At 54.6% G+C, this 20,188-nt stretch overlaps 2 protein-coding genes across 5 annotated transcripts in view; one reads left to right on the top strand and one right to left on the bottom strand.

Annotated features, from left to right (window-relative positions):
* The first annotated feature begins 563 nt into the window (after window positions 1-563).
* Window positions 564-20,111, top strand: TFIP11 (tuftelin interacting protein 11). Of its 3 annotated transcripts, none has more exons than XM_005218059.5 (13): window positions 564-1,611; window positions 2,214-2,431; window positions 8,171-8,324; window positions 8,616-8,772; window positions 10,093-10,220; window positions 10,569-10,721; window positions 12,101-12,628; window positions 12,744-12,850; window positions 13,703-13,871; window positions 14,190-14,433; window positions 14,765-14,907; window positions 15,252-15,417; window positions 16,522-20,111. In XM_005218059.5, the coding sequence occupies exons 2-13, from the start codon at window positions 2,223-2,225 to the stop codon at window positions 16,875-16,877; spliced, it is 2,514 nt and encodes an 837-aa protein (XP_005218116.2). In that variant the 5' UTR covers window positions 564-1,611; window positions 2,214-2,222; the 3' UTR covers window positions 16,878-20,111.
* Window positions 9,396-20,188, bottom strand: part of SRRD (SRR1 domain containing) — a 31,484-nt gene continuing 20,691 nt past the window's right edge. The window contains exons 3-8 of one of the 2 annotated variants that reach the window (XR_003030064.2): window positions 19,402-19,661; window positions 19,225-19,323; window positions 17,954-18,108; window positions 17,550-17,595; window positions 16,563-17,205; window positions 9,396-11,605 (exon numbers count right to left, since the gene is read on the bottom strand). Coding sequence is in view for 1 of the 2 variants with exons in the window: in XM_015475568.3 (XP_015331054.2) it covers window positions 16,987-17,205; window positions 17,550-17,595; window positions 17,954-18,108; window positions 19,225-19,323; window positions 19,402-19,661 (779 nt within the window). In the remaining variant the exon portion in view is untranslated. Of the gene's footprint in view, window positions 11,606-15,015; window positions 17,206-17,549; window positions 17,596-17,953; window positions 18,109-19,224; window positions 19,324-19,401; window positions 19,662-20,188 lie in introns of those variants that run through there. The other variant, XM_015475568.3, reaches the window with a different exon arrangement.

Genomic DNA, 20,188 nt, shown 5'->3' with positions numbered 1-20,188 from the left:
CAGTGAACGGATTTATTTACCAACCTGTTGGAAAGGAAGAGAATGCAGAGATTGCCTGGCAGAATACTTGGGAGTTCTAGAGTTTGCCCTATATTTAATCCATCACTTAATCAAACTCCTGTATAAGGCAACCGCTCCGGGCCCACGAGTGTGCTTATACTGAGAGACCCGAAGATCCAGGAGACAGTCTTGACCTTCATGTCCCGTCCCCACCCCACCGCAAATGTCTCATGCACAACTCTCCCAGGAGCTAGTGTTATATCCCCATTTTGCAGATTTAGAATCTCAGGCTGACAAAGGAGTCTCCCTCGGCCAGGGTGGCTCGGCGACGTCCGTACCAGTCGTCAGAGGCGGGCGTCACCACGAAGTGGGCGCGACAAAAAACAACAACAACAAAACAACCCTTAGCCGTTCTCGGCCGCGAAAACCTTCACCGTATCAATAACGCAAATGCTCTAAATCCAAAGCCACCGTAGCGTCCCACTGCTGCCATGGCAACGAGCGCGTCATATCCGCTGACGTGATGTCATTTCTGGTGCGCCGCACCCGCGTTCCGGCGCCTTAGTGGCGCGTTTCTCGCACCAAGTGGGGCGCTGAGTTCGGTCCGCTGAGCCGGAGAGAGGTGAGCTGGGCCCGGGAGTGGACGGACAGGGGACGCGGGGGAGTCTGTGTCAGTAGGAGAGGGGGCTCTGCTCTGGCTCGCGGAAGCGGGCCTCGGCCTCGCCGGTCGCTCTTCCCCTTTCCAGACAGCGCGGCCGCAGCGGGGAGGGAGTGGGGCCGCTCGGGGTCTCCGGGCCGACTTGGACACCGATCCTCCACCGCGGGGCCTGGACGGCGCGGCAGGGAGACGCCGAGCCCTGGCTGCAGTTCCACCTGGTTTCCAGCCTCACCAGCCGTGGAACCTAGGGAAGTTAATTTCTCAGCCTCGCTTTACTTAAGTCTGAAGTTCGAAGGCGCTAGCAGTATCTCCCTCGTAGAGGTGTCTTGATGCCTATGTTAGATTATCGGCCTGAAGCGTCCAGCAAGGGCTTACTTAGCACCTCCTGGGGGCTCTGTAACTCGTGACAGCTCCGTGCTTTTTACCATGCCCTGTGCCCGAGGAGGCAGCGGTGATCGGCGACTGGGACACCCCGCCTCCTCTGAGAGTATTTCCCCCCTTTTTTGCGCGTGTATGACGTTGGGACCGGCAGGACCCAACCATTGCACCAGTGAGTTGAGAAGAGTAAGTAGGGAAAACTTTCCCACAGAGCTGACCAGAGTTTGAACTCGCCTTAGAAGTGTTGCGAGTTGGCCGTCCCTGAAGTCTGCTTTTGGCAGCTGCTAGACGGAGGTCCCAGCGCTGTCATGCATGTAATGCATTGCGTTGTGGTGCCCATGCTTGGCACTTGGTCTGCGTTTAATATTCATGCATTGAGTACCAGGTAGAGCGGGGATTTGAACTCGGGCTGTGTGATTTCAGCACCTGTTTTCACCATCACTTTGCTCCATGCTAATCCAGTAATAGGAGGGGCCATAGACCTAATCCTGGGACTAGCGTAACAAGCGGTTACTGTGAGCTAAGTGTCTTGAAAGAGCCATCTCATTGATTCTGCCTCACAAGCCTTCTCTAAGGTTGGTACTGTAGTTAATCCACTTAAGAGACAGCTGAATCTCATCACCCAGCTCCCCTGAGTTGATGGCTGCATTCGGGTTCACAGACGTGTGCTGTTTTAAGGTCCTTTTCATAATCAAAAGAGGTTCCTGTCTGGGGAGGAAAACCTGAGGGTCATATTTAAGTGTTTTCTAAGAAAAAGAAATCACTTTGCTCAGCTGTTATAAGTCCAGATGAAACTCTTCACTCAGCAATAGAAAAAAATAACATCCAGGAAGATGTTTGCCTCATTTGTGAGGCAGCCATCCGTAGAATAACATCCTTAAGCTGTTTTTGCATGGTTTGTGTGTATGTGAGTGTGGGTGATGTTTGACAACATTGAGAAGGAAGTGTGTGCTTAACCACATGGACTGTTGGGACTGGTCTTTTTTATTCTGTTTTGGTACCTGTTTTCTAAAATACGTTTTTAGCATCTGCTTTATTGAATTGTACCAGTGACTTCACTGGATTTTAGTTTGGGGGAAATTGTGAGGGCAGCAGGGAGTGGCAGCTAACAGGGCAGCCTGCTGCTGCCGCCCCCAGGACTTGTCACAGACTGTGCCTTTTCTCTGCCTCCCTTCAGTGACGGGCCATGTCGCTGTCCCACCTGTACCGGGACGGGGAAGGCCACATGGACGATGACGAGGACGAGCGGGAGAACTTCGAGATCACCGACTGGGATCTCCAGAATGAATTCAACCCCAACCGGCAGCGCCACTGGCAGACCAAGGAAGAGGCCACCTACGGAGTGTGGGCAGAGCGAGACTCGGATGAGGAGAGGCCCAGCTTTGGAGGCAAACGGTATGGCTGGGGTATGGCTGGCGCGGACCGCTTTCCCCAGGCGTTGGGGAGCTACCCCGCTAAGTACGCTTCTCTCCTGGCCTCCCCGAGCCCTTTAGCTGTGACCTCAGCCAAGGAGCCCAGTTCCTCCTTCGGACAGAGCGCTGCTCTCTCACTGACCGATCATGAGTGAGCGATCATGTATCTAAAGCCTTGTGCTGTAGCCCCAGTCCTTCCCTTCCAGGAGCCCAGACCCCGGAGGATGGAGGCAGGCTTACAAATGGAAGTTTGTAACTGACATAGGACTGGAGAGGGGGTACTTTTCCTCGTGTTTGACCTGTTCTGGGAGGTCAGGGAAGATTGAGTGGTGGGGGGCAGGAGGGAGCAGAGCCCCTTGATGAGAGGAGCAGGGCATCCAGGAGGGTGTGAGCGGTCTTGTGGGGAGACGGGGGAGAGGGAGAGAAGGGGACTGTGGTCTGTGCAGACGGGGTGAGACATGGCGTGGGGAGTATGTGTGCAGAGGACCCTGTGAAGCCACAGTGGAAGCGGGGCTGTGTGAGGAGGCCCGGGCGGTGTCCGAGGATACGTGGTGGAGACTGGGCCGGGAGGGCAGCCACAGGCTGGGGGTTCAGGCTGAAAGCCGCCTCCCCCTTGGTGTGAAGTCGTGTGTGGGAGCTGCAGCGCGCTTGAGCAGAGTGTGTACAGACTGAGGTTTGTCTGCGTGTCCCCACCTGAAGCCTAGATTCTCCAGCCCGTTGAGACTGTACATTTTTCACAAAAGAGACTGGGGAGAAAGAGCAGAGATCCGTTCAGGCTCTTTTCATCTGGCAAGAAATGTTAACAGTGGACAGTATGGATCACAGGGCAGGAATGTACGATCGTAAGATAGTAACAGCAGCCAGGACCTGCGGGTTCCTCACAGGCATGGTCTCACTGACCTTCTGAGAGAGGCACCAGGTGTAAAACGGGGTAAGTTTCACAGATTAGGGAACAGCAGCGAGTCACGCAGCTGAGCTGTGAGAATCGGGGTCTGTCCGATCTGGAGTTGGGCTCTCATATGGCATCTCTTAGGGGAAAATTCCTCTATGGATCTTACTGCCACAGGGATGTTTATTTACTAGGTCAGTCATTTTAGAAAGCATCACCTTATGTTGCAGTATTCCTGGGCTTTTTCATTGGATTCTTTTCGCTCTCCCTTTAACCACACAATACAGAGCTGTCAGCTCCAGTTTATACAAAGGGGAGCTGTGATTAAGAACTTGCTGTAAGTACTGTTCTTGAAGCGATCGGATAAAATTAGTACTTTCCATCTCACACAGTTAATTTCTTAGCTATTTTAGTTTTCATAAATACATTTAATGAACACAAGCTTTTCTAAGAATGATTGATAAAATTGCTAATATACTTTCCGTTCATATAATCTCCCTTAAATGTATTATATTTATGATTTTGATTTATGAAAGTGTCTTTTCTTATTTGATTTTTATACTTGAAATAGTGTCTGAAACAAATTTCTTGCGGGGGGGGTGGGGGCAGAGAGTATTGTTTACTTAAATGTTGTGTTTCATGTGTAGAGCAAAGCGAGTCAGTTATATGCATGTGCTTCTATTTATAAATATACACATATACATACACGGAGAGACGCTCTTTTTCAGGCACCTTTCCTATATAGGCTGTTACACAATGTTGAGTCGAGTTCTCTGTGCTACACAGTAGGCCCTTGTCTGTTTCATACGCGCGTGTGTGTGTTAACCCTGATCTCTCTAACTTATCTCTTCCCCCACATTTTCCCTTTGGCAGCCATAAGTTTGATTGCGAGATCTGTGAGTCTGTCCCTGTCTTGGAATCAAGTTCATTTGTGTGATTTTAAAAGTTAGATTCCACAGATGAGTGACACCACGCGTTTGTCTTTCTCTGTCACCGTCACTTAGTGACGTGGTCGCGAGGCCCGTGTGTGCTGCTGCAGGTGGCACTGTTTCATCACTTTGATGACCAAGCAATACTGCCTCGTGTGTGATTGTGCCACCCCCGTATCCGTTCACCCGCTGATGGACATTTAGGCCGCTTCCGCGTCCTGGCCGTGGTAGATGGTGCTGCACTGGGTACTGGCGTGCCTGTGTCTTTCTCTTTCAGTGTTTATTTGGCTGCCTTGGGTCTAGCTCCATAGTTGTGGTGTGAGGACTGACTTGCCCTGCATCTTGTGGGATGTAAGTTTCCGCAGCTAAGGATCACACCTGCGTCCCGTGCATCACAAGGCTGACTGTTAACCACGGGACCACCCGGGAGGTCGTGGGGTGCACGTATCTTTTCAAGTCATGGTTTCCCACGATGTGTACCCAGCAGTGGTATTGCTGGATCGAACGGTGGCTCTGCTTTTAGTCTTCTAGGGCATCTCATCCCGTCTCCACAGTGGCGGCACCAGCAGTGCAGGAGGGCTCCCCTTTCCTCCCCGCCCTCTGTAGCGTTTGTTGTTTGTAGAATTTTTGATTGTGGCCATTCTGATTGGTGTGAGGTGATACTTACTGAAGTTTTGATTTGCATTTCTCTTACTAGCAATGTCGGGCTTCTTTTCAGTTGCCTCTTGGCCAGCTGTGTATCTTTGGGAAAATGTCTATTTAGGGCTCCTGCCCCTTTTGTGATTGGGTTTTTTAAAAAAATATTGAGCCGCCTGAGCTATTTGTAGATTTTGGAGATTAATCCCTCGTTGGTCGCATCTTTTGCAAATATTTTCTCCCAGTTTGTGAGTTGTCTTTTCATTTTGTTTATGGTTTCCTTTGCTGTGCAAAAGCTTTTGAGATTAATTGGGTCCCACTTGTTTATCTTTGTTTTTATTTCCATTACTCCTAAGAGCCGATTGTTGAGTTTTAAGCTTTGAAGCTGGAGCTTTAAGCCAACCTTTTCACTCCTCTTTCACCTTCATCGAGAGGCTCTTCAGTTCCTCTTCACTTTCTGCCATAAGGGTGGTGTCAGCTGCATATCTGAGGTTATTGATACTTCTTCCGGCAATCTTGATTCCAGCTTGTGCTTCATCCAGCCTGGCATTTTGCATGATGTGCTCTGCACAAAAGTTAAATAAGCAGGGTGACAATATACAGCCTTGACATAGTCCTTTCCCAGTTTGGAACCAGTCCACTGTTCCATGTCCAGTTCTAACTGTTGCTTATTGTCCTGCGTACGGATTTCTCAGGAGGCAGGTTGGGTGGTCTGGTATTCCTGTCTCTTAAGAATTTCCCAGAGTTTGTTATGATCCACAACAAAGGATTTAGTGTAATGAATAATGTTGAAGTAGATGTTTTTTTCTGGAACTCTCTTGCTTTTTTTATAATCTAGCAGATGTCGGCAATTTGATCTCTGGTTCCTCTGCCTTTTCTAAATCCAGCTTGACTATCTGGAAGTTCACAGTTCACCTGTTGCTGAAGCCTGGCTTTGAGAATTTTCAGCATTACTTTGCTATCATGTGAAATGAGAGCAATTGTGTGGTAGTTTGAGCATTCTTTGGCATTGCCTTTCTTTGGAATTGGAATGAAAACTGACCTTTTCCAGTCCTATGGCCACTGCTAAGTTTTCCAAATTTGTTGGCATATTGAGTGCAGCACTTTAACAGCATCATCTTTTAGCATTTGAAATAACTCAACTGGAATTCCATCACCTCCACTAACTTTGCTCGTAGTGATGCTTTCTAAGGCCCACTTGGTTTTGCATTCCAGGATGTCTGGCTCTAGGTGAGTGACACCATCATGATTATCTGGGTCATGAAGATCTTTTTTGTATAGTTTTTCTGTGTATTTTTGTCACCTCTTCTTAATATCTTCTGCTTCCGTTAGGTCCATACCATTTCTGTCCTTTATTGTGGCCATCTTTGCACAAAAATTTCCCTTGGTATCTCTGATTTTCTTGAAGAGACCTCTAGTCTTTCCCATTCTATTGTTTCCTTCTATTTCTTTTGCATTGTTCACTTAGGAAGGCTATCTTATCTCTCCTTGCTATTTTGGGAACTCTGCATTCAGGTGGGTATGTCTTTCCTTTTCTCCTTTGCCTTTTGCTTGTCTTTTCTCAGCTATTTGTAAGCCCTCCTCAGACATCGATTTTGTCTTTTTGTATTTCTTTTTCTTGGGGATGGTCTTGATCACTGCCTCCTGTTTAGCGTTACGAACCTCCATCCATAGTTCTTGAGGCTATTGGAGATCTAATAGATCTAATTAGATCTATGGCAATCCATAGATCTAATTAGATCTATGGCAATCTTTGGCAATCCATAGATCTAATTAGATCTGTGGCAATCCATAGATCTAATCTGTGGCAATCCATAGATCTAATCCATGGAGATTAGATTTTCAGATCTAATCCTTTGAATCTTTGTCACTTCCACTGTATAATCATTAAGGGATTTGATTTAGGTCATACTGAATGGTTTTCCCTACTTACTTCAATTTAAGTCTGAATTTTGTAATGTGTTCCTCAGCTCCTGGTCTTGTTTTTGCTAACTGTATACAGCTTCTCCATCTTCAGCTGCAAAGAATATAATCCATCTGATTTTGGTTTTGACCATTTGGTGATGTCCATGTGTAGAGTCGTCTCTTGTGTTGTTGAAAACGGATGTTTGCTATGATCAGTGCGTTCTTTTGGCAGAATTCTGTTAGCCTTTGCCTTGCTTCATTTTGTACTCCAAGGCCAAACTTGGCTGCTACTCTGGGTGTCTCTTGTCTTCCTACTTTTACATTCCAGTCCCCTATGATGAAAAGGACATCTTTTTTTTGGTGTTAGTTCTAGAAGTCTTATAGATCATCATAGAACTGTTCTTCAACTTCAGCTTCTTCAGCATTACTGGTCGAGGCATAGACTTGGATAATGTGATATTGAATGGTTTGCTTTGGAAACGAACAGAGGTCATTGTCACTTTAGAGGTTGTATGCAAGTACTGCATTTCGGACTCCTTTGTTGACTATGATGGCTACTTCATTTCTTTTAAGGGATTCCTGCCCACAGTAGTAGATATAATGGTCATCTGAATTAAATACACCCATTCCAGTCCATTTTAGTTCATTGATTCCTGAAATGTCAGTGTTCACTCTTGCTATCTCCTGTTTGACGACTTCCGATTTATGTTTATTATCATCAGTTATTATGATTACTGATGTTTGAATGTGTTCCTCCATTTTACTAGTAATATTAACAGGCTTTATTTCTTAAACCTTTCCTGCCTTAACTGAATTTACCAAGTTATTGTTTTTTAATATTAACTCTTGGCCACACTGGGTCTCTGTCGCGTGGGCTTTCTCTAGCTGAGACGGGGCTGCTCTCTAGTTGCCAGGCATCGGCTTCCCATCCTGGCGGCTTCGTTAGTTGTGGAGCATGGGCTAGAAGGCACATGGGCTTAGTTGCCCATGGCGTGTGGGATCTTCCCAGACCAGAGACTGAACCTCTGTCCCCTGTGTGGGCAGGCCGATTCTTAACCACTGGACCACCAGGTAAGTCCTCAAGTTATAGTTTTTGTTTTTTTTTAATGTATTAAATGAGGGGTGGACAGTCACATCATACTTAGAATTTTTAGTCAACTCTATGCTGTCATTGGTAAGTCTGAAGTCACAGAGTTGAGACATCAGGTCAAAGTGTCGAGCCGGGTCTGGGGCACTGATGATAGGAGTCAGCGCTGCTCTTTTAAAATGGATCCCACAAGGTCTGCTCTAAGGAGCTCTCGGGCCAATGACGTTGGCCTGAGAGAGTTCTTACAGACCCCCTGGACCTTCTGTTTGCCCGCAGGGCCCGCGACTACTCAGCCCCTGTCAACTTCATCAGCGCGGGGCTCAAGAAAGGGGCAGCAGAGGAGGCGGAGCTGGAGGACTCCGATGATGAAGAGAAACCCGTGAAGCAGGATGAATTTCCTAAGGATTTCGGACCGAAGAAATTAAAAACGGTAGCATCCTTATTGAAGGGCTGTGACCTTAGTAATGTCCCCAGAAGGTCGCTGTGGCCCTGGCATCTGCTGGGGGGCAGGGGCTTTCTGCTGGAGGCCGGTCGTGTGGGCCTCTCCCTGTGGGAGCAGGTTTCCCGCGGGGTGGCTGTACCAGGCAGTCTTGGCTCTGTCCGGAGACATCACTGGTGTCCTTGTGGTTTATAGGATACTCCTCACAGTGCTCTGTGACTGCCCGGCCATGGTCCCATCAGCCAAGCTTGCTTGCTTAGGTTTTTCCTTCTTTGTTTTCAGGGTGGCAATTTTAAGCCCAGCCAGAAGGGTTTTGCAGGAGGAACCAAGTCTTTCATGGATTTCGGCAGCTGGGAAAGACACACAAAAGGAATCGGACAGAAGCTTCTTCAGAAAATGGGCTACGTGCCTGGAAGGGGCCTGGGGAAGAACGCTCAAGGTGTGGTGCCCTGCCCGTGGGCGCTCGGGGTGGGCAGGCAGGGGCAGGGAGGGCGCGCTCTGCCTTTTCTCTGCTTTGTTGCTTTTCTGCCAGCGTGTGACAGTGGTGCTCTAAGCTCCGCACTTTATCAAAACTCAAGTTACATAAAATGCCGTATTTCAGCATGAGGGAGTGGTCGGGCTTAATACAGCCTGATGGGCTGAAAACAAGTTTTTTTCTGGCCTGCCCAGTGTTTCTAAAAAGTCAGATCAATTGCCAGTGTTTAAAAATCAGACAATTTCTCCTAGGTTGTAGATAAGCTACAGTTTAGGAGATTGGCAGGGATTGGGTTAGCTGACAACTCCTGCCCCGGTCAGCCCCCACAGCTTCCTTATTCTGGAAGCGGTCTCCACACCACAGCCCCCTCTCCTTGTTCCTGTTACTGTCCCTGGGCTCTGCTCACAAAGGGGCAGGATAGGTAACTTAGCTGCATGAAACATCCATGGACCTGAGTGAAGACTGGACAGGTGGCCTGGAATGAGAGTGAAGGCTGTTCTATTTGGGAGCTCAACAGTACGAGCTGGAAAGGGTGTGGTGGGAAGTTCGGGGTGGGGGCAGTTCTTCACAGAAATGCTGTAGTCCTGTTTGTAAACTTTTTAAAAAGAAAAATGCATTTATTTCCAAGGTGCATAGTATGAGCAAAGCAAGCATAGGAGATAGGAACTACCAATATGAAATATTATGTGAATGTAATACACGAGTGATGAGTGATTGTCGCTCAGTTGTGTCCGACTCTGTGACCCCATGGACTGTAGCCACAGGCTCCTTTGTCTCTGGAATTCTCCAGGCAAGCATACTGGAGTGGGTTGCCATGCCCTTCTCCAGGGGATCTTCCTGACCCAGGGATCGAACCCTGGTCTCCTGTATTGCAGGCAGATTCTTTACCAGCTGAGCCACCGGGGAAGCGTGTGTATATATACAATACAATAAGAAAACAGATGGAGTTTAAATGGCGGTTCCCCCTTTCTTCGGTCAGAATCTACATATCCTTCCCGTAGTAATCGGCCTCCAGATGAACAGGGTAGGCCAGGGTCAGTTATAAATACTCCCGTCCGCTAAGTAAGTGACCGTGGTGGAAGCGGACCTGCGCTCAGGGCCTGCATGCGCTCCTGTTGGCACACTGCTCTGTGGTATCGGCAGCAGGACCACGTGGGGCGTGCAGGAGCGGCTCCCCTTCCGGGCGGCGTGCTGTCCCATGGAAGGACCAGGGAGCGGGTCTCCGCGCGTGGCGCACCCACACGATGGCAGTGACCGCAAGTCTGTCTCTCTGAAATTCATCAGGCATCATTAACCCAATCGAAGCCAAGCAGAGGAAGGGCAAAGGTGCGGTGGGGGCGTACGGCTCGGAGCGCACCACCCAGTCCCTGCAGGACTTCCCCGTGGTCGACTCGGAAGAAGAGGCCGAGGAGGTGGGTCGGGAGGTGGCCCGGCTGTCCTGTGCGCCTGTCGGTCGGGGTTGGTCTGTCTGCTCGTTTGTTTGCTCAGCCAGCTTCCGGGGGTTCAGGGGTCGAGCTCACACTGCACCAGTACGGGCCAGAGGCTGGTGTCCCGCCATCAACAGGGAACACAGTACATGAGTAACCAGTGTGGTCAGAAATGGGGGTGTGGGGACAGGGTCTCTCCTTTGTAGTGGGGAGTGGGTGTCAGGCAGCCTCCTCGGAGGGGTCAGCGTCAGACAGCACCGTCCTCAGCACAGAACCGTGTGGAGGTCTCAGCGGCCCTTTCATCTTCTGATGGACCCTGTCCCTCTGACTCAGGAATTTCAGAAGGAGCTGAGCCAGTGGAGGAAAGACCCCAGCGGAAGCAAGAAGAAGCCCAAGTATTCTTACAAGACCGTGGAAGAGCTGAAAGCCAAGGGCAGGATTAGCAAAAAGCTCACCGCTCCCCAGAAGGAGCTTTCTCAGGTCAAGGTAGGTGCCCATAGATGCCAGCCCTGGATGGGGGTCTGGGAGACACGCAGTTACCCCACGCAGCAGAGGTGGTCACGGAGCACTGGCTCGTAAGGTTCCTGCGGGCCTTCTGTGCAGGGGGCGGGAGGGTGTGTGCGTGTGCTTTAATCGTGTGTAGCAGCCTCTGTCCATTCCCTGCACTCAGGCTGGTCATCGCCCTCCCCCACCTTCCCCGACACGACAGGGCTGAACTGACTGACGTTCCCAGCTTTCTGGGGCTGCCAGTTCCTGCTGTTCTGTGGCCAGACCTTGAACATCTCTGGGTCCGTCTGGGGCAGGTTGCTTTGCGCGTAAAGCCTTGTCTGTGCTGGGGACAGTTCTTAAGGCTCGATTCCTAGAAGTGGAGTTGCCAGGTTCAAGCACTGGAAGATCTTTCAGTCTCTGACCAGAAGGGGCCCTCCGGGCATCCCCGCGTGGCCTCTTATGGTGACTTGATTTTCGGCCCCGGGCATGTGCAGACTGAGAGGCTTTCCCGTCACCGCCCCAGGGGACAGAGGTGACAGGTGTCTGCTGCAGGAGGTCAGTGTGTGTCACAGAACTGAGAGTTCAGTGGGTTCTCCAAGGTCAGGTGTCAGGTCAGCTGGGGACCTGGCAGGGAGTGCGGCGTCCGGGTCGCAGCTGGAGCCTCTGCGGCCATGGGTCTGGGCGGGCCCGAGGGCTGGAGCGGAGGTGAACGTCTTCCTGGGGTTCCAGTTCAGCGGGTCCCGGGTCGCGGTCTTGACTGAAGTGACGGCGATACTTCGGTTCAGTACCATCCGCTCTCATTCCTCAGTCGTCCCCAGACACCGAAATCACCTCATGGCCTTGGTCGCCTTTGTGGGTTTTGTGTGTTTCACGTTTTTATGCTGAAAAACAGAACAGAACAACTCCTACTACGTGCACTGCGCAGCACCTGTTAGACAACTGTGAAATGGAGGCAAACGTATTAAAGTTATTTCCCATAATGACCAGTTTTCACACCTGTGATGTAGATCTTTTCAGGTCTTTTTGTTGAATGTGCATTTTTTACCAAGATATTTTTGACTGTTGTTTTATTGCCTGCTTTAATCGGTACAGCCTCTACCCTTGTATGAAAATAGTTTGATCTCAACAGCATAGTCCCATTCGTATGTCATCAGTTTTCCGTCTGGTCTGTCCAGAGGCCCCAGGGGAGGGCTTGTCCGCCTGTCCCTGGTGGTCGGGACCAGGGCCTCTGCTGAGCCCTTCCCCAGCTCCGCTGAGCAGTGCTCACAGGCTCCCTCGAGCGTGGCGCCCTCCCCGGGCTTCGGTGCGTGTCCTACGGGGGTGGGGGGGAGGCGCGGTGGCGCGCGTTCACCCGCGGGCCCCTCCGTCCTCCCCAGGTCATAGACATGACGGGCCGGGAGCAGAAGGTCTACTACAGCTACAGCCAGATCAGCCACAAGCACAGCATCCCCGACGACGGGCTCCCGCCGCAGGCGCAGCCGCCGCCCCCGCCCGGCAAGGAGGCCCGGGCGCCCGGCTTCGCGCTGCCTGAGCTGGAGCACAACCTGCAGCTGCTCATCGAGCTGACGGAGCAGGAGATCATCCGCAACGACCGGCAGCTGCAGTACGAGCGGGACGTGGTGGTGAACTTGACGCATGAGCTGGAGAAGGCGGCGGGCGCGCTGCAGCAGGAGCAGCGGGCCATCGCCAGCCTGAGCGAGGTGCTGGCGCTCGTGGAGGAGTGCGAGCGGCGCCTGCAGCCCGGCTGCAGCGACCCGCTCACCCTGGACGAGTGCGCCCGCGTCTTCCAGACGCTGCGGGACAAGTACTACGAGGAGTACCGGATGTCTGACCGCGTGGACCTGGCCGTGGCCATCGTCTACCCGCTCATGAAGGACTACTTCAAGGAGTGGGACCCCCTCAAGGTGAGCGGGCAGGGAAGACCGCCGCGCGGCCTCTCGCTGGGGGCGGCCCGGGCTCCAGACGGTCTGGAGGGCGAGGGGCCGGCCGGCCGCTCTCAGCCGCCGTCTTCCTCCTCAGGACTGCACCTACGGCACCGAGACCATCTCCCAGTGGAAGAGCCTCCTGGAGAACGACCAGCTGCTGTCGCACGGCGGGCAGGACCTCTCTGCGGACGCCTTCCACAGGTGCTTCTGGGGGTGGCGGAAGAGCGCTCCTGGCCGGGCGGCGGGGCTCGGCCTGTGTGGGCCCCAGGCACCTGCGGGCGCCGCTCTGGGAACTTAGATTCGCCCACCCACTCGCCCTCCCCTTGTGTGCGCTGAGGATCTGCCTGTCCTCGCTGGGCTCGCCCGGGAGTGAGGCAGGGCCAGTCTCCAGGAAGGGACAAGGTGGGTGGTAACGGAGCGGACAGATACAGCCGGGCTGAGGATGGCAAGGGCGCCACCTGTGTGCACATGTGTGGGTGCGGGTGGAGGTACAGGTCTCGGGAGGATGATGCTGAAGCCCAGACCCAAGCGAGGGGTCGGCTCTGCAGGTGGAGGTACAGGTCTCGGGAGGGTGATGCTGAAGCCCAGACCCAAGCGAGGGGTCGGCTCTGCAGGTGGAGGTACAGGTCTCGGGAGGGTGATGCTGAAGCCCAGACCCAAGCGAGGGGTCGGCTCTGCAGTAGAGCCCCAGGTGGGGAAGTGCACGACCCCTTGGGGGCTTGTGAGCCAGCAGCTGCCCTGCCAGGGACGCAGGGACACCCAGGAAATGCCCCGAGGCCGAGTGGGAGCCACGAGAGCTGTGGGCCAGCCGATGGTTTCCTGACGGGAGGGCCCTGCTGTTGGGTGTCCGCAGTCCTGCCCCAGAGGTGGGGGCGGGGGTCGGGGGGGCCCTGGGTAGTGGGACCAGCTGGGTATAACCAGCACCCCCCCCCCCCCCACCTGCCTGCAGGCTGATCTGGGAGGTCTGGATGCCGTTTGTCCTGGGTAGTGGGACCAGCTGGGTGCAACAACCCCCCTCCCCCCTCCCCCCTCCACCCCTCCCCCTGCCCACAGGCTGATCTGGGAGGTCTGGATGCCATTTGTCCGGAGCATCGTGGCGCAGTGGCAGCCGAGGAACTGTGACCCAATGGTGGACTTCCTAGATAGCTGGGCGCCCCTCATCCCCGTGTGGGTGCTGGACAACATCCTGGAGCAGCTCATCTTCCCCAAGCTGCAGAAGGAGGTGGGCCCTCGTGGGGATGGGGGGCCGGGGCTCAGGGAGCAGTTGTCTTCAGTGGCTGTCACGTGAGCTCCAGCCTCGAAGCTGTTCCTCGAAGCCCCCTTTGTAGGGAATTCATATACTTGGTTTCTTCAATGACTTAGAATTGTACCGTTTCCAAGACTTAATACAAATAGTGTAGGTATACTGGTGGGTGAATAACCTTGTCTGGGGGGAATGTAATGGAGACTGTGGCCCCCCACACCCTTGCTCAGCCAGGAGGGCATCGTCTGCCCGCCCCACAGGCTGCATGAACTCAGGCCCCTTGCGCTCCCCCTGCAGGTGGAGAGCTGGAACCCACTGACAGACACCGTGCCCATCCATTCGTGGGTCCACCCGTGGCTGCCACTCATGCAGGCGCGCCTGGAGCCGCTCTACTCGCCCATCCGCAGCAAGCTGGCCAGCGCCCTGCAGAAGTGGCATCCCAGCGACTCCTCGGCCAAGCTCATCCTCCAGCCCTGGAAAGACGTCTTCACCCCCGGCTCCTGGGAGGCCTTCATGGTCAAGAACATTGTGCCCAAGCTGGGTAAGGAGCCGAGGAAACACACCCGCAGCACAGCCACGTCCAGACTTGTCCCCTGAGAGGTGCCCGGAGCCCAAGTGTACCCGGGCCTTTCTGCCTCGTCCGGGTCAGCCTCTGTCTGCCTCCTGAGCTCTGGTTTGGGCCTCTGGTGACAGGGCAGCCACAGGGGTCCTCAAACTTTTGTCCCACTGGATTCTAAACTTAGAGCTAGTTCTGGGTTAGGGAAGGAAACAGTTTTTAAGAATTGTCACGTCAAGAGCTTAAACTCGACCTTTAACAGCAGCTCGAAGGCGGACACAGTGGCTGTACCTGAGAGGCTGGGTTTCTCTTCCAGGGATGTGCCTCGGGGAGCTGGTCATCAACCCCCACCAGCAGCACATGGACGCCTTCTACTGGGTCATCGACTGGGAAGGGATGGTCTCTGTCTCCAGCCTGGTGGGCCTTCTCGAAAAGCACTTCTTCCCCAAGTGGCTGCAGGTGAGCCCCGCGTCAGCTTGTGGGGTGCGGGGGGACAGCAGGAGCCACTCAAGCCGGGGACAGCTGGGGTGACTGGGGTCACACAAGAAGGAACTGCACAGGCAGGACCACAGTGCGCTCCCTTTATTGAACGCTTGCCACATGGGGGCCCGAGGGTGGGGGTGGGAGGCCCAGGCGCAGAGTCTACATGCAGGGCCCTTCACTGCCGAGCTGACCCCATTCAGCCCCTGAAACCCTGCAAGCGCCACCAGCTTGCAGACAGGGACCCAGACGAGCAGGTGGACGCTGTGCTCCCGCTCGCCGCCACGGTGGGCCCTGGCATCTCACCTGCCTCCTCTGGGCAGGTGCTGTGCTCCTGGCTGAGCAACAGCCCCAATTACGAGGAGATCACCAAGTGGTACCTGGGCTGGAAGTCCATGTTCTCGGACCAAGTGCTGGCGCACCCGTCCGTCAAGGACAAGTTCAACGAGGCTCTAGACATCATGAACAGGGCGGTGTCCTCCAGTGTCGGTGAGTGGGGGCCCCGCACTGAGTCAAGAGTTCACACCTGGGGCTCCAGGACGCAGACTCGTCTCAGCCCCTCCACGTAGTTACTTAGCCCACAGCTGCCCCCCGTCTCCTGCGGCTGAGAGGAGCGCTGTCCCTGAACGAGGCTCACGTGAGCCGGGTCCACCTCGTCACCATGCTGGCGGCTTCTCGGTGCGTCTGCCGGGCCGGAGCTGGGTGGCCCCTCTAACACTTAGGAGTTACCCCGTCGTCCCTCCTGTAAACCAGGAGCGAAGCCCCACTTCCGGGTCTCGGTAAGGACCAGGGCGCCGGGTTAGTGTTTGTGGACCGCGCTCAGTGTAGGTGGTGTCTCCGGTGTCAGGAGGCAGCAGCTGACTGTTCAGTTACCACCTACCCCTGGGTAATACTCAGCTCTCGGGAGGTCCCGCTGCCTGGTGGGTCTGGGGGCCCCGTCAGCCAGTCCTGAGTTAAGAGTGCGTTCACCTCGCAAAGCAAAGCCACCAGAGCACCTGGTCTAACCGTCTTTCACAGACAAGGCCACAGAGTGGCAGCTGGGACTGGACTTTCTATTCAGTTCTTTGTGCTTAGCCTATTACAGGATGACACAGACCCTATACTGTGTCTAGTGAGGTGAACGTGTGTCTGACCTCTGCTCACCCAGGCCTCCCCGGGACACTGGTGGGCATCTCTCTTCTCACACCCCAGACCTCCTCCTAGGCCACCCTGACCACGAGCCCCTAGAACTCTCCCCTCTGGACCCCTCAGTTACCACTGGGCATTTGGGGACCCTTCAACATCTGTGTTTCAGCCCCCCAGATATATCTATTGATTGTGTTGGCCTTATGTTTCAGGGATCTGAAAGCTGCCTTTGGGGACATGTGGGGTGAAAGCTCTAGCAAGTGGGGAACAGAGGCTCATTGACTGTCAGGGTTGTTGAGTGTTTAATAACCTCTGGTCATTAGGCATGAACCATAAATTCTAACGTGGCTGCAGCCAGCTGTCCACCCCCGCCCCCCCACCCCTGCCCAGGTGGTGCCTGGGCCTCTGTGGGTGGGCCCGCCCTGCCCCGCCCCGCCCCGCCCCTGACCCCACCCCTACGCCTCGCAGGTGCCTACATGCAGCCTGGTGCGCGCGAGCACATTGCCTACCTCACGCACACGGAACGGAGGAAGGACTTCCAGTACGAGGCCATGCAGGAGCGGCGCGAGGCTGAGAACATGGCCCAGCGGGGCATCGGCGTGGCCGCCAGTGCCGTGCCCATGAACTTCAAGGACCTCATCGAGACCAAGGCCGAGGAGCACAACATCGTCTTCATGCCGGTCATCGGGAAGCGGCATGAGGGCAAGCAGCTGTACACCTTCGGCCGCATCGTCATCTACATCGACCGCGGCGTGGTGTTTGTGCAGGGCGAGAAGACCTGGGTGCCCACCTCGCTGCAGAGCCTCATCGACATGGCCAAGTAGGCCGCGCGCTTGCCGGGGGCGCGCTGGGGAATAAACAGCATCTTACAGCAGAGCTGACGTCCTCGCTGCTTGGTGAGAGGGCGCCTGCAGTTCCTATGCCACGGGCCCCTCACAGCGAGCTCAGGTCAGCGCAGGGAGGCTCTGTCTTCTTCCTGATGATCTCGAGGTCCTCACAGTCCTGGTAATCTGGCTCTTCCCGAAACGCCCAAGTGTCCGTGGGGAGCTGTGTTAGCTTTTGTACAGGAAACCAGTGGAGAGAGGTGTCATTAAACACGTCCATGTACCTTGGGGTCTGAGGGAACGCCAGCTCCTCCAGGCCTGTCAGAATCTGAGCAGAAAGATGCAAAAGTGAAACAAGCCTCACAGGCCCAGTGAGCCCCACCCTCCCGGGCTAGAGTCCTGGTCTACTCATCACCCCAACGTTACTAAGGAATAAGGTATTTTTAGTGCTTAGTGCAATGATGGAGTCCCCAAGGACAGTGCATAAGTTGGATCAGATACTGAGAACAGAGGAAATTAAGAAACAATGAGGAGATGCACTCAAACATAGCTTTCTGGACCACAGACCCTCACAAGCACCCACCGCTACAGGTGAAGGTGGGATTCTCCACAGTAACAGAGACAGTACAGCTTCCCAGGCTGTCCACCCCAGCCCTCCACTCAGGCAGATACCTTTGCAACATATGGGTAATGTTTATGCAGAATCCTCGTCAACAACCTAGAAACCAAAATTGTTGAAAACATGATTAGGCAGTATGAGACCAGGTTCATTGCCCTTACGACACAGAAAGGCAAGATGACTTAATGGGGGTGTGCGTAAATGCCCCCGTCACTGCCCGTCTCATCAGGGAGAAACGACAGTGCGTGTGAAGCAAGCCAAGGATACTGTGTTAGTTGTAAGAAATGACTGTTTTCCCCCATTTAGAAAAGCCGTCTCTGCCACCCTAAGAGAAGGGAGAAATTATTTGCAGAAAGACACCCTGCTTCCCAGCGTGACCCAGACTGACATCTCACAGCCCAGCCCTCTGTCCAGGGGGGACTTGAGGACTGGGTTCACCCCGGCACCCCCCGCTCACCTCTCCTCGAGCCCCCCGAAGCTGTTGCCGATGATGACCACCTTGGAAAGGGCGTCCACCGACCAGTTCCTCCACAGTAGGTTGTTGTAGAGCGCCGTCCCGCAGTGCGGCATGTAGAAGATGGTGGGCTCCCCGCACACGCTCCGCTTCCCCTCCTGGGGTCCAACATGCACGGGGTGAGCATGCATCTTACAGCAAGTGGGGGGGGGGGGGCAGTCCTAGCCAGCCGCGCTCAGCGCCAGATGAGTGCAGTGGTGTGCGTGCACTCACCCACGACACAGCCGCGCCCAGGCCGCCATGCGCCTCCCGCCTGCACACGTTCCCCGACACCACGGTTAACGCAGCTGAGACGACGGGAGGCGGAGGGGGTGGCGACCTCAGGCACCAAAGGGAGAGACACTCCTGTGTCGCCCTGTGTGCTACCCCCGGTGCCGGCGACAGCTACAGAGTTACCCAAGACTGAATCGGGACATCCGGAAACCCGGAAAAGTCACGTCTGCTGAACACACGTGTCCCGTGAGTATGTACAGCTCTGGACACTGAGGCAGGGGCAGGGCCCTCGGGAACTGTGTCCCGTGTCATTCTCTGCAGCTCCCCATCGTGACTCGGGCCTTTTCAAACATTCCCTTGGGGTCCAGCCGCCCCCTCTGGAGAGCCTTCTTTCCGGAGGTCTCAGAGATCCCCACTACTTGAGGATTCAGCCACAACTCAGCCGGGGTCTGGGCTGCAACCTCCCGCCCCCAGAAGGGGCACCTCCCAGCAGAAGGGCCTCACGAGGTGCAGACACCACGCCCTCTTCCCCTTCGTGCAGCGACACGCCCACCACTGAGCACAGCAGGCACACAGCCCTCAGGAGGTGCAGAGACCGCGTCTCCTCCCCTCGTGCAGCGACATGCCCACCACTGAGCACAGCGGGCACACAGCCCTCAGGAGGTACAGAGACCGCGTCTCCTCCCCTCGTGCAGCGACATGCCCACCACTGAGCACAGCGGGCACACAGCCCTCAGGAGGTGCAGCGACATGCCCACCACTGAGCACAGCGGGCACACAGCCCTCAGGAGGTGCAGCGACATGCCCACCACTGAGCACAGCGGGCACACAGCCCTCAGGAGGTGCAGCGACATGCCCACCACTGAGCACAGAGGGCACACAGCCCTCAGGAGGACCAGGCAAACGGCACACGGTGCCGCCAGCTACAGGACAGCACAGGTCCACGTGGGAGCGACACGCCAGCCCTGTGTGACGGGCCTCGCGCGCCCCTAACCACGTACCTCATTATCCCCGAGAACCACCACGCCCAGGGCGTTGAGGACCGCGATTTCTAGTCGACTAAACAGAGGGTCGTACACGCAGCAGTGACTCCTGGGGATCTGCAGAGGGCGACGAGTGGCTCAGTCAACGTGCGCACGAGACGGAGGAGGGGGCGGTAAGGGAGGACACAGACTCACCTGGCACCGCTCCAGAAGGAGGAGCAAAAACGCCAGCTGGCTTCTAGCTATGACGCAGCTGGCGAACTTCCCGACGCCGTAACACACACACTTGAAGCAGCAGGTCCCTGGGACCAGGGTCTCTTCCGGGACGGAGCCAGGGGTCGCATCTGCCTCTACCGGGGGGGCGTCGAGATGTAGGTGTCCCAGGGCTTCCGAGAGAGACCCCTCGGGGGCCCTCAGCTGTTCCAGGTGTTTCCGGAGACACCCGGTGATGGTTTCTGAAAGAGCGGGCCCTGCACAGTCAGAGGGCACGCTGTGACCCAGGAACTAAACCATCCATGGCCTGGGGAGCAGGGCGCGGAAGCCTTCACTCCCCAGAGAAGGGGCTGCTGGCCACACGCGGGGCGTGCAGCGGCGCCCACCCCAAGCTGACAGTGGCCGGCACCTGGGTGCCCACGGCCTCAACTAAGGGAATGCTTCAAGCCAAAGTCAGGTTCATCCATGGCCACGATGTCCATCTAATGCTTGTGTTAACTCATCCTAGTTTAGTAAAAGGTAACCAGTACATGGAATTGTGGTCTGAAATACTACCTTTGTAATAAAAGAAGAACTGAAGAGCAGAGCTCTCAAAATGATCTTGAGTAAGAACATTTAACATGTAAAAAATTTTTAAAAAGGCTGGGGCGTCTAGAGACTAAGGAAAAATAAATCGTTTCACTGGGTGGTGAGTCCTCGTCTCTCCTTTTCTGTCACTGGTACTGAATTCAGTAGAACAGACTGTATGCAGAACGAAACAAAAAGCAAA

Source organism: Bos taurus, chromosome 17 (genome assembly GCF_002263795.3).
Source record: "Bos taurus isolate L1 Dominette 01449 registration number 42190680 breed Hereford chromosome 17, ARS-UCD2.0, whole genome shotgun sequence".
Classification (NCBI taxonomy): Eukaryota; Metazoa; Chordata; class Mammalia; order Artiodactyla; family Bovidae; genus Bos; species Bos taurus.
The sequence above is the reverse complement of the archived record's forward strand: the minus strand, read 5'-3'. Positions and strand labels throughout refer to the sequence as shown.